Here is a 12,708-nt window from a genome sequence, read left to right as displayed (position 1 = left end):
TTGAGGAAGTTGTCCCGCAACAGCTGAATAAATGCATTTTCATTCTTCTCATGAGATTCTACTGCTACCCAATCAATATTTGGATAATTGTGAAAGTCTCCCATTATGATTACTCTTTTTGTGCTCATCTTTGTCTATTTGGTGATGCATTTCTTCATCACTAGCAACCAATCTACCAGGTCTGTAACAACACCCCATTATGTAATTGATCTCGCCTCACACCAGCTGGCTTCAAAGTCACTGCCATGTGAAATACTGTTAGTAGTAGTAGTAGTACAATCATAGGTCTCAACTCTAACCGGATTCAAGTCATCCGATATCATTAGCGGCATGCCCTCTCTTCTCCAATCCTCTCTATCCTTCCTAAAAATAGTGTACCCTTTGCAGTCAATACTAGTTGGTATGTTTGATTCTGACCTAGGTCTCGCTAATGCCTACAATCTAAGGTCTCAACATATTGACTAAGGTAACAAACTCTACCCCCTTTGTTCCCGATACTTCTAGCATTTGTGTACAGACATAATAATCTACCTGCATGTTCTTTTGTATAGTCTTGTCTGCGGTCAGCATGACACACAGTTGGAAAACTTGCAGACCTCTATTCTTCTCTAGTGCCTTATACAAGACATCTTTGCACATGTTTGATGGGTCTGAACCGGAAGAACACAAAGTTGAAATCATTCTCTCCTTGTTAACATTTCCATGACAAAGCCCCTATCCATCATTAACACAGTTACATGACATTGTCGCTGTTACACTCTCATTCCTCCCTTTATAATTTAGTTTCCCTGACTCTCTTCTTTTTTTTTTTTAGTTTTTCTAGACTTCTGATACCAAACACATTCAGGTGTAGGCCGTCCCTCTTATACAAATCCAATCTTCCCTCAAACTCACTCCACATATCCAAAAACTTGCATCTATTCCTTCTACACAGCCTAAGAATCAAATCATTTGCCATCATAGCCATAAATTTATTTTTATCATATTGAGGTAAAATACTGATGATTTTCAGTTTGGAGAGATTGGAGACATCCAACAACTCTTTCATGTCCTCTCTCATACTGAACTTATCACTAGTTAAGTTGTTAGTACTTACTAAATTATGATCGATACAAAATTAATAACGGAAACATCGTATACAAAGATTATTTAATAGTATAATTTTTGCCTGTGTGTCACAGGCATCTTCAGTACATTTTAAGCTCAAATTAAACAATAATTGACAATTCCAAAAAGCACCACCTAAGTAGCTGGTGTAAGATAACTAAAAAGGTCAATAAATTTCCTAACAAAAAAAAAAAAAAAAAAAAAAATGTATACAATAAAAAGTTAGGAAAGATTAGTCTGATTTATAAAGTACTATCTCCCATAAAGGGAATAGACGTAAGCCATCGGATCTGTTTAAGTTATGTGAAACTTTACTTCATTTTCCTGTTTCTTTATAAAGGCGTTCCATGAGGAACCATCTTTTGTGAAGGACGCTTGTCTTTCTCCAGTGAACTCTGTCTTGTGAAGGAAGATGGCATGTTCTGCAAGTCCAGACTTTTCAGGTTTAAAGTATTCAATATAAGATTGGTGTTCTTCTAGCCAAATAGAGGCAGATCTTCCTGTTTGTCCGAAATAAGATATTCCACAAGAGCAAGGAATCTGGTAGACACCTGGATAATTAAGGTGTGGAAGCTTGTCCTTAGGAGAAGTGAGAAAGGTGGAGATTTTTCTAAACGGTCGAAAGGCAACAAAAATATTCAGTGGTTTTAAAACTTTTGCTATACGTTCACTAATGCCTTGTACATAAGGGATAGGAATGCGCGTTATTTCCTCTGTATTTGAAGAGGAAGACATATTAAAACTACTCAAAGCTCTTTTAATGAAGCAATTCTTATAACCATTAGATAGAAAGGAAGAAATTATATATTGCAATTTTTTCTGTAAAAGATAGTCTGAAGAACAAAAGGAGTGGGCCCGATAAACCAGTGTTTTAATAGATCCTGATGGGATGGTGATGGTGATGAGATTCAGCATGGATATAATGGCCTGTTTGGGTCTTCTTTCTATAGACTGAGAAATGTAGGTTATCATCTAGTTGACGAAGAATTAGAAGATCTAAAAAGGCTAACTGCTTATTTGATTCTACTTCTAGGGTAAACTGGATCCTAGGATGAAGTGCGTTTAACCTAGTGAGAAACTGTTGAAGTTCATCAGAAGAGCCATTCCATACAGCAAAAATGTCATCGACATATCTGAACCAATGAGTAGGTCTGGGAGAAATGTTGTCAAAGATACGTTGTTCAAAATGTTCCATAAAGAAATTGGAGATAGCAGGAGAAAGAGGATTGTCCATTGCTGTTCCTTCAGTTTGTTGATACAACTTATTTTTAAAGGAAAAATAACCAGAATGTATTACAAAATCAAATACGTTTACAATGTCTGAAGGAAATTCCTGTTGCAGTAATTCAATGCTTTCAGAAAGAGGCACATTTGTAAATAAAGAAACAACATCTAAACTGATGATGATATCAGAAACGTCCAAATGAAGATCTGAAATTTTATTTTTGAAATCTGAAGTATTTTTTATATAAGTATCAGTTCTTCTAGTTGAAGAGGAGAGTAAATTTGATAAAAATTTGAGATTTTGTAAGTGGGGCAACCTATACAATCTACAACTGGTCTCTCAACAGAATGCCTAGTTTATGAACTTTCGGAAGACCATACAATCTAGGTGGACGACCGAAGAAGGTTTTAAGTTTTTTTTTCTTTTGATCTTCATTCCATATAGATACGTTATCTATAAGAGAATTAAGTCTCTTCAATTGACTTCCGGTAGGATCTGATGTAAGAGGCCTATAAGTTGAATAGTCGCGAAGTAATAGACATTTTTCTCTAATGTTCCTTCCTATCTTGAATCACTACAGCCTTCCCTTTGTCAGCTTTCGTAATAATTAAGTTATGGTTGTTCTTCAGTGATTGCAATGCTTTAAACTCAGAGTAAGAAAGATTAGGATGAGGAGGCTTGGCATTAAAAAGAATTTTCACACATTCAAAACGTAACCTGTTGGCTGTTTTTTTGGGATAAGGATCAAATACCTGTCTATGTTATGAAAAAAATCCATAAGGGGCACCTTATTCGACATAATGGCAAAATCATGTCCTTTTGATAAAACGAAACATTCACAGTCTGTTAGTGGACGTCTGGAAACATTTATAACTACTTGTTACAACAGAAAAATTTCTGTCGCGACAAGGAACGTGCTTTTTATATAATTTTATTTATGTCTATTGAGTCCTCATTACCCCAAAAATTTCATTTTTACCCCACTTGGGTAATTTACCCCGGTTTGCTGACCCCTGATCTAGATCTACTAATGAGAGGGAAAATATATGAATACAATATGATTAACTGCATAAACCATCCCAAATATGGTGTGGCAACATATATAAAAAAATGACATTTCTAATTATAAGATCTGTGAACCAAGAACCAACAAGGACATATATAGTGTATCTATTATAATATCTGGTTATACTATAACCAACGTGTATAAACCTCCCTTAGCTAAATGGCCTGATCAAGTACTGTCCCAGCAACAACATCCAAGCATAATCTTAGGAGATTTTAATAGTCATCACTCCATTTGGGACTATAGAAAGGATGACCTAAATGGTACCCTACTAGTGAACTGGATGGAAAATCAGAACCTCTATCTGATCTTTGATGCCAAAGATAAACAGAGTTTTCTCTCCTCGATGGGAAAGAGGATATAACCCTGATTTGTGCTTCTGTACTGCAGACGATAATGGCGGCCAAATCCCCATCTCTAGGAAAGCATTAGACAGTTTCCAAATAGCGAACATCGACCTATAATCTATAAAGTAGGCCTAAATATTCCAATCATAAGAACAGTATTACAACCTAGGTGGAACTTTCTCAAAGCTGACTGGATTCTTTTAAGAAACAAGTTGACACTGTTATAAGATTTATATAGCCCACTGTAAACGATTACAATAGATTTGTTGGCAATTATTATTGGTGCTGCCAAATGAACCATTCCAAGAGGTTTTAGGAGAGATTATATCCCAGAAGGGAATAGTGACAGTGAAAAATTGTATAAAGAATTCTCTACTAATAATAACCTTACAGTAGCCACTGAGCTACTGAAGTCTCTTGACAATGATAGAAAAGACAAATGGAGTAAAACAATGCACAATTTTAATTTTACTCATTCCAGTCGGAAAACTTGGTCCCTGATTAGGAAGCTTGACCCTAATACAAGGACTTCTGGTAAACTGCCCGCCATAGATCTAAAACACATTGCAAAGCATATAGTCTCGATGACTAAATATCCTCAAGATAAGAGTAACTACGAGAGAGGTGAAACAAAAACTAAAAAATCTTAAAACAGATTTTCCACCATCATCACTATCTCAGGCTTTCAGGTAAGTTTCCCAGGAACTTACCCAGGCAGTTAACTCATTGAGGATTGGGAAGGCAGCTGGACTCAATATCTACCCTGAGTTCATTAAGAACTGTGGACCAAAAACTATTAAATGGCTTACTGCTATGTACAATAATATCCTGGATTCTGGCATACTTCCATCAATTTTTAAAAGACCTAACATCATTGCTGTCTTAAAACCTGGCAAAGACCATACAATTGCTTCCAGCTATCGTCCTATCACCTTGTTAAGCATCTGCCTGAAACTTCTCGAAAGAATGCTATACGACAGAATTTGTTCAAGTATACATAACAGAACTCCACAGGAACAGGCTGGCTTCAAACCTGACAGAAGTTGTTGCGATCAAGTACTGGCCTTGACAACCTTTATAGAGAACAGTTATGGAAAAACAATAGTGGTATTCGTGGACCTCTCTGCTGCCTATGACACAGTGTGGAGAGGGGGTCCTTATCTTAAAATTCCTAGAAACTATCCCATCACCAAAACTAGCCAACCTAATTAATCAAATACTAGCAGACAGATGGATACAAGTATCTCTCAATGAATCCAAAAGTAAATTCTTTAAGATTAAAAATGGCCTACCTCAGGGGTCAGTTCTTGCCCTATTGCTCTTTAACTTATATATTAGTGATATCCCAGAGACAGCATCATGGAGATTTCATGTATGCTGACAATATTGGCATTGCAACTCAACATTCCAAAAAAGCTGAGAACACCTTAACTGACGATCTGGCTGTACTTGATAAATACTTTAGACGATGGCGATTACAACCTAACCTGAACAAAACTGAAATAGCATCCTTTCATTTAAGTAATATCCAGGCCAACTATATCCCAAAAGTTTACTTCAGAAATAAACAGGTGAAATTTAACATTCATCCAATATACCTAGGAGTTACCCTAGACAGAAGTTTGACATTTAAATATCATCTAGAAAATATTGCTGGAAAATTAAAAACTCTTAATAATATAATGCATAAACTTGCTGGTACTTCTTGGGGGTGCTGATGCCAACACACTGCGTACTGCTGCACTGTCTTTGGTCTATTCTACAGCAGAGTATTGTGCTCCTGTGTGGCTGAACATTGCACATGCTTCTTTAGTTGATGTCCAGCTGAATCAAACTATGAGGATAATCTCTGTAGCTTTAAGATCTACTCCTGGCTCCCAACTCTCAGTAATATAGCCCCTCCCTCGCTCTGAAGGACCCAAGCCTTAAGCAAAAATAATTGGAAACAGTTCCTTTGCCTATCCACCAAGACATTTCCTTTCACACTGAAATCCAGGCACCCTGCCTGGAGGAGTGCAATACAAATAAACAACCAGAACTTCGATCTATGCACATCATGGGGAGAGTATTGATTTCAACAATACTCCAATCTTCAAATTCCCATTTCAAATCCGACCTCATCTGGAGGGCTTCAATCTCCCTAGACATGTTTGGACCACTTTAAATCGGATCAGAACAGGACATGTAAACATCTCTTGCATAAATGGAGCTTGTCCGATACCCCAAACTGTGAATGCGGAAGATGGATCCAGACTATCAATCACATTGTGCTTGAGTGCCCTATCTACTCATTCTCAGGTACTAAAGAGGACTTTTTTAAACTGACCCCAGAATCCCTGGAGTGGATCTGGGATTTAAGGATTAAGCTCTGACTCCTGATTCTTAATTTTGATATTTAATCATTTCAACCTATTGTACCCCTTTTAATATGATTTTTACAATTGTTTTTATGCTGTTTTATGTAATTTGTATGTATTATCCTGAGGCCTGTACATCATATGCTAAATAAATATAAAATGTTTTATGTATGCTATCTTATAATCTTTTTTTTTTTCCCCCTCCAGATATATTTTAATTTAATTCTATAAAATGCTACTGCACGCATATTGGGATTCCATTGTAGTCATGTGCTCTAACTGTATATTATTCCTAGTATTGTTTGAATTAACTGTACTGACAATGTTCTAAGATACTTAGGATGAAATATTTACTTATTAAAACTTATTACTGTGGTTATTATGTATGTTAAGTCATTCCAATCATGCACTGCTCTATGAGAGAAAATTCTAGACTTCACCCCCTTCTTAGTGGCATTCATTTTCAGCTTCCAAGGATGTCCTCTTGTCCTTTCCCCACTCTCCATAAATTGAAAAATTCTATTAACTGAAACCCTGTATGATCCCTTTCAGAAGTCTGTAAGTCTCAATCATATTACCCCTCTTTCTCCTGTTTGCTAGTGCCTGCAGTCTACAAATTCTCAATCTGTCTTCATAATCAGTATTCCACAATCCGCATATCATTTTTTAACATCTCCTTTGCACTCTCTCTCTCTCTCTCTCTCCAATATATTAGAATCACAACAGAAACAAGGAGATCTGACCTGCACACAGTAGTCCAAGTGAAGTCTGAGGTCTTATCAATGCCTTGTAAAGAGGTAAAATGACATCCTTATCTTTACATGTGAATGTTCATTTCATTGCAATAATCTTTTAAGTAGTATTTGCAATTTTTGCTACATGGCCCCTGAACTTCAACTTCATCAGTTTCTTCAAGCATAATCCCACCAATATAATATGACATTGGGTACCTAATCACACCGATTTGCATATTAAAACTTATTATTGTGGTTATTACATGTGTTTGTTTAGTCATGAATTCTCCACAGGTTTCATTGGACAATAAAGTGATTGAAATGGTTTGCCATTGGATGTTTTGAGTGCAAGCAGTGTGAATGAATTCAAGAATAAGTATGATAGCTGGTGCATGTAGTATGTGGCCTCAGTCTCTTTTTAACAATAATAATAATATTAACATGACAAAATGACTAAAGTCAAAATACATGTCTGATAGAAATAGAAAAACTGCTATCTTGATTCACATACCACTCTATGAACATTACTCTACAGTTTAATAATATATAAATAAATCTGAAACAAACACCTGCTACTGCATAACTACTACAATAGTCCTTTCACATCTCACAGATCATTAACCAAAAACTTTTGTGAATATAGTCTTCTGGAACAAGTCTTTTCCCTTGTTTGCCCTCTCGTGCTTTTTTTTTTTTTTTTTTTTATTATGGTGCTTCCACCCATGAAAGATTATTGGCAAGCTTGTAGTACATTTGTAATGGGGTGGGCCAAGGAATTTTTCCATTTTTATCCATTTTATATATATTATTATTCATTTATTATAGTCCAGGAACCCTGCTGTAGAGATCAAATGTGGAACTTTTCTCAAGCCCTTCAGACCTCCAATAAGTGGGCTGACACTGGGAAATGAAATTCATTTCCCACCAAAAGACAATCACAACCATCCATGCTCATGGTGGGATTTGACTCCACAACTTGTTGGTCGATGAGCAAATATGATTACCACTCTTCTAACCAGGCCAGCAAAAATTCTTGTCTCCCACATGGGGATCATACTTGATTATGTTAATCATACTCCTTGAGTTATATTCAGCAAGAAATTATATTCTTTATTTTATTTTCATCCTTATTTTGCTGAAGTGTAAAGAAATAATCATTTGTGTGTGTGCATGGTAAACTTTCTTCTCGTGAATGTATAACATAATGCATTTTGGTGAAAGTCATTGAGAATATGTGGAGTACCACATCAGATAGTAAGAATGTATCATTCATTTCTGTTGTTCATTTCACTACACATTTCAGGACTGATGAATAATATTTCTGGAGGATTTCAAAATGTTCATTGATTTAATGCTTTAGGGTGCAGCAATACATCTGAGGTAGGAACATCTTGTTACTAAGTTACATTTTCCACTTGTGTCCAAGGAATGTGCACTATAAAAAATTATTTTAATATGAAATATAATTTTTTGATCTGCATAAATCAGGTAAAAATTGTGAATAAAATTTGAAAGAAAAGTAATAAAAAAAAACAAATGAGAAGGAATGTTTCACTAAAAATTCAAATTAAAGTTGTGTACTTTGATTTTTACAGGGGTGGTCTATCAGCTGTGCAATGTACCCAGCTCTTGTTTTCTTGTTAATCATCATCAGCAATCTACAGTAGCAGAAATCAAAGACTCAAAAGCTGTTGTAATGGCAACCACTCAGAAAAACAAACTTCCATCATGTCAGCCAGGTGATTTTTCAAAATCTGGAAGTAATGTTGCAATTGTTTCTCCACTGGAAAATGTTACTGCTGTAACTCAGACTAATAGCCATTGCAGTGGACAACCATATTCTATGCGATCGTGTGCTCTTAATCACATTTCACATTATGAAAAACGGTGCTATAGGGAAAATTATGGACAGAATGGTAACAAAACTTATGCTGATGTATTTTTCTTAGTTTGTGAATTGCTTATATTAAAACAATTTAAAAAAAAGTAAGTTATTCATGTTTTTGTTTTTTTGCCACAGTGTAATAGACATGAGTCGAGGAAAAAAACAAGGTGTGGTATTCATAACAGTGCTTCATGATATAAACAACACCAAGAGAAGACAAGAATATAATTAATTTATTGAACTTATTAATATTTCACGGGTTTTCTACCCAGCATCTTCAGACCACAAATTAAAATAGTGACAACCACATATAGCACACTATGAAATATTTGCAGAAACAATTCAAATTTTAACTGAAAATGAACTAACCATGTCCTAACATGGTTAGTTCATTTTCTCAACTTTTTTGGGGGGAGGGAGAGAAAGACAGTTGTTCCCATTCATATTATGTCAATGTAAAAGGGCTTCACAATTTTCTTTGAAAAGGTGTTCAGAGCACCATGTTAAGACATGGTGCTCTATGAACCAGATAACCATAAAGCTAATTTGGAGAAGCCAGGCTATCTGGTCTCAGGATGACTGTCTCCTAAATCTTTGGCAAATTAATGCAGTCATTCTTGTTGATGTTAGGGAAATTGCTTCATAACCAATGGTGATTCTAAAAATAATTTCTCAGATCTGTAGCGACTTCTCTGTAACACCATTGTCTTCTTCCATTTAATCCTATGTGAAAGAGTATCCATTGCATGGCCTACCAGATCAGATTTGCCGTACAGATGATTACAAATGTTATTTGTATGCTCTACAAGATGGATGGTAACTGGTCTACCAGTCCATCTAAAGTAGGCTAACTGTAAGCACAAGAAACTTTATGTACTCCATGATCAGTACAAGGATGAAGTTGATGAGTGGTTTGAAAGTAGCATGGCAATCATATCTGCAGAGAACTTTAACTGTCTTTTCTGATGCATCCTGAATATAAGGAATGAAAATAGTTTTGCTGTGGTCCTGTGTGTGGTTGCAGGAGAGATGGGGGTGTACATGCAGTATTTTATCTGTTTTATGGGGATTTTAGCCATTGGCTAAAGAAAAGTGCTGAAAAGGTACCTGAGCTGTTTTAAGGGCAATGTCATTTGAATAGACCTTGCATTTCGTATACACAGTACTTATGTACTATATTGACCAACCTGCCGTGTATAGGCCCAACATAAAAAAAAAAACGTTAGCTTTTATTTTAATGCAAAATCTTTTGTGTAACATGCTCTAGTTTCTTCTGCTTTAAAACCCAAATTTTGATTGAGTTTTAGTTCAGCAGATATGTTGATAATATAATTATTTGACTCCATTGCTGCCAGAAAATTTAAAACTTTCCTTCATCCCCATTTTAAAAAAAAAAAGTGAAACAAGCACATACAACTAAACATCGAAATTGATAATGAGAACTCACTTATATTACATTTGCAGCATTTTTCTTCTGACTATGTATCCTTCACTGTCTAATGTAAACCTATACATACTGGCCAGTATGAAGATTCTTACCACTACACTACACTACAAAAGACTGTCACTGTCGCCCTCAAAAATAGAGCAGTAGTAATTTGCAAAGTGTATAATGAATTGCAAATTATCAGCAAAACATATATAAACAATAGCTACAGCAAGAAACAAAAAATCTCAGCATCGTCCTCTGGCCTGCTTCTAGGTAACAAATCTACCGCACATGTAACTTGCTCTACACAATGAAATAGGATGTGCAATACCAATACAAAAAGCACAAACAGTGCATTGGATTTAATAAATATAGAAATAATTAATATAATCTTCATATACTCCTTCATGTATACAGGATATGTGATGAAAATATCTGATAACAGATGGACACCAAGAAGAGGTGGTTATTGGAATCCAGTTAGATCAGTGGTAAGATGGGACAATGAGATAAAATGTTATGGACATTTATGGTGGAGAGATCCACAAGACTGGCTAAAATGGAACCGTAGAGAGATATTCATCCAGCAGTGGGCTGAAGAAAGCTGTTGATATGTGGTCTTCACAAAATTGTCAACTCTCACTGTAATAAACCCATAGGAGATCACAGGAATAGTTTCTTATAGTAAATTTATTTTAGCAAACTATTGTATCTATAGGGCTTTGGTTGGAACTTTGCAGTAGTTTATTAGTGAGTAGGTTTGTTATAGCAGTGTTTATCATGAGAGTCAACTTTATTGTGGACACTTTTGTATGTGAATAAGGATAGGAAAGTTACTGTTCTACTTTATAAGGCATTAATAAGACTACATCTGGACTACTACACACAGATCTGGTCACCTGGATTCCTTGGTGATGAAGCAGTGGAGAGGATTCATAAGCAAGTGACAACGATTGTGGCAGGTCTGTAGACCTATGAGAATATATTGAAAGTCTGTGGACTCCAAAAAATTAGCTGATAGGCATAAGCGAGGAGATATGATAGAAGCATATAAGTTATTAACATGGTTTTATAGGCTTAACAGTGGTAATTTTTTTTTTTTTTTTTTTTGGTATGGTGTGGGAGAGGAAGAGAACCAGGGGTTATCCCTAAAAATTGTGTAAGAGTGTGATTAATAATGGTGTTAGGACTAGATTTTTTGCTTCTGGAGGGTGGTGAATGGGTAGAATGCATTGCCAGAAATGGTTGTGAATGAATTTAAGGAGAGATATTAGTATTGTATGAATAATGGCTAGTGTGTCAAATATAGATAGCCTCCTACAATGAATCTTCCGATTCCATGGAGACACTTGTATAATTATTATTTTATTTAAGGGATGCTTAAGGATCAAAGCTATATAACTGAGAGGAGACCTCCACATCGCTTTAATTGAATGCAGAGAACCGACCAAGGCTTCTGACCTAATGTCCATTCCTCACCTTCTCATGGTGCATCCTGTTGGGTATCTACCTGGATACTGAATGAACGAGGATGGGCTAGCAATTTGGGATTTAGCTGACCAAATTGTATTCTTATTGGCTTAAACCAAAATATAAAAATGATGGTACAACATGACAGAATTTCATGTTGGCTGGGAGCGTCGCCCAGTTAAACAAGGCCCCGTTGTTTTTGCCAGGGAACCAGGACAAACAGCGAAAAGTCAGTTACTGGAACAAATCCTAAAAGACACCCCAACTCGTCACCAGAATTCAAGATCGGTACTATCAATATAAGAAGCCTGAACAAAGAAATGGTGCTAGCTGAAGAATTGGATAAGTACCAGATCGACATAATAGGGGTGACTGAAACCAAAAAAAGACAATCTGGTATGATATTTCTGCAATATACAGTCATACCCTGACTTACGCTACCCCGACTTATGTGAATCTGGAGTTACACGGTTCACGCCTCACCACTAGTCGTATCTTTCAATTGCCGGCCGCATTTGCCAGTGTCGCACATGTTGTGAACAAGCACTGATGTGTTTCGTGTGGTCTCCGTTCATACACGATTTTTATAGTCTACAAACCTTGCAATTGTTTAATGTTATGTTCTTGATAAAAATTTTATCACATAAAAAATAATAATGTCATCCAAAAGAAGCAAGTCCGATTCTTCTACAGCTAGCAAGAAAAGAAAAACATTGACTTTGGAAACAAAACTCAACATTATTAAGGATTTTGAAGGCGGAATGAAAATTTGTGAGCTAGCAAAGAAGTTCGATCTACAGGAATTCACAGCAAGAACAATCATAAAAGAAAGGTTTACAGATTTTGGAGGACATAGATTCTAACGAGGAACGAATTGTAGCCACAAGGCAAGGAATAAAAAAATCATTAGCTTGCTATGAAGAAATTTTACATGACAAGAAAAAGACATTATGCCGTCAGACGAATCTATTAGATTTTATGAAACCATTGACGTCGAAATACCTTTCTTTTTTTTATGTACAAAAAACTACAATTATGATTATATTTCTTAAAAAATATAGGTGTTTTTGTAAACCTTTGGTCCCAAT

At 35.8% G+C, this 12,708-nt stretch overlaps 1 protein-coding gene across 6 annotated transcripts in view; it reads left to right on the top strand.

Annotated features, from left to right (window-relative positions):
* Positions 1-12,708, top strand: part of LOC150099659 (DNA-binding protein RFX6-like) — a 295,066-nt gene that overhangs the window by 252,442 nt on the left and 29,916 nt on the right. For all 6 annotated transcript variants that reach the window (XM_090404483.1, XM_090404484.1, XM_090404485.1 and 3 more), the window contains one exon: positions 8,432-8,752. In XM_090404483.1, coding sequence (XP_090260609.1) covers positions 8,432-8,752 — 321 coding nt within the window. The remainder of the gene's footprint in view (positions 1-8,431; positions 8,753-12,708) is intronic.

Source organism: Typopeltis vanoorti, chromosome 14, assembly GCF_054136105.1.
Source record: "Typopeltis vanoorti isolate ZY-2024b chromosome 14, IOZ_Tvanoo_1.0, whole genome shotgun sequence".
NCBI lineage: Eukaryota > Metazoa > Arthropoda > Arachnida > Uropygi > Thelyphonidae > Typopeltis > Typopeltis vanoorti.
The sequence above is the reverse complement of the archived record's forward strand: the minus strand, read 5'-3'. Positions and strand labels throughout refer to the sequence as shown.